The sequence below is a fragment of the Penaeus monodon genome, chromosome 32, assembly GCF_015228065.2.
Source record: "Penaeus monodon isolate SGIC_2016 chromosome 32, NSTDA_Pmon_1, whole genome shotgun sequence".
Classification (NCBI taxonomy): domain Eukaryota; kingdom Metazoa; phylum Arthropoda; class Malacostraca; order Decapoda; family Penaeidae; genus Penaeus; species Penaeus monodon.
In genome coordinates this window covers 14,578,177-14,579,374 of record NC_051417.1, presented here as the reverse complement: position 1 = coordinate 14,579,374, position 1,198 = coordinate 14,578,177, and the positions used below count along the sequence as shown (strand labels likewise).

Below are 1,198 nucleotides of genomic sequence, written 5' to 3'. Positions count from 1 at the left end.
TGCCAGCTTTTGATGCATCACTTTTCATTGACTTCAAAGATAAGAATGGACAAGAGACACGGACGAATAACCGCGTTCTTGCAAAGTGCTATACAAAAATCCATTCTCTACACAATTAGAAATTTCAGCTTTTTATGGCGAATGAAAAACCGTTGCAGGTGCCCGAGAACAAGAAAGCGTGACGCCCTACTGAAGCCGAGACTACTTCAAGTGGTTTCTGTTCTGGAAGAGATAAAGCAGCGTGCTAGCGCAGACTCACCTGTGGAGCAGAGGAGGGGCGGTGGGCACGTCTGGATGTGGTCATTCGATCATGGAGACGTCACTTCGATAAGCCTGTAACAGTCCTTAGGATACGTCCTGCGGTGGGCGGCACTTGCTGCTGGTGCTGAGGAATCAATTTTGTGGTATACTGAGTGCAAGCAGAATTTCGGTTTTGGAGAGACTGGGACACCGAGGGACTTAAAATCACTTTACCAGGAGCGTTTTCGGTCAATTATGTTTCATCATTATTATCTAATAATTGAATTCATCGAATAAACCTATTAATTTTCACCCCAGATTGGAAGCAATATGGTGTGCATATATAAGTATATATTTGATTATTAAATGAACTAAAGAACTAATAGATATAGATCAATTTTTTTATTTCCTTCAACTGATTTCAGTGTAGTATTTTTCAAGCAGGGGACTAATGTTTTGGCTCAGTGCAATTTTTGGTCATCCATTCCTATACTACTGAGTCCGTACCTTTATCACTTTGCTGCCTGTGACAATCCATTCAAACACAATCGAACTTTTACACTTTCCACTAGATTCCTACATGCCCTCGGGGAGAGTGTAAGCCTCCATTTTCGTGTTTCCTTCGAAATGAGTAAAAACGCTTTAATAGAGTTTACCCTTGCAATTGGCATAGGAACGGCAGTTTAAGAGACCTCAGTTATTGGCTCAGCATTTCACTCAACCAGCGATATGGTATCTGTAAGAACACTCTGACGCGTCTGAAGTGTTGGAGGGTTGGTCACACTCACCGAGCGTGCGCAACACACCCCAGTCACGACAACACTGAACCGATGACCGCCCCGAGCACTGTGTTCGCACCGCAGTTGCCGCTTACTAATTTCAACTCCGGGTGAATTAAATGCTACGTTCAGTCATTTTCATTAGTGTGGATTTTTAGTGCCTTACGGTTAACTAAGCA

At 43.1% G+C, this 1,198-nt stretch overlaps 1 protein-coding gene across 4 annotated transcripts in view; it reads right to left on the bottom strand.

Moving 5' to 3' along the window:
- LOC119593666 overlaps window positions 1-1,078 on the bottom strand; it is a 65,664-nt gene extending 64,586 nt beyond the window's left edge. The window contains exons 1-2 of one of the 4 annotated variants that reach the window (XM_037942622.1): window positions 748-1,078; window positions 260-385 (exon numbers count right to left, since the gene is read on the bottom strand). In XM_037942622.1, coding sequence (XP_037798550.1) covers window positions 260-304 — 45 coding nt within the window. In that variant the 5' untranslated portion in view covers window positions 305-385; window positions 748-1,078. Of the gene's footprint in view, window positions 1-259 lie in introns of all 4 variants that reach the window. The other 3 variants (XM_037942623.1, XM_037942624.1, XM_037942621.1) reach the window with 3 other exon arrangements.
- Between the last annotated feature and the right edge of the window lie 120 nt (window positions 1,079-1,198).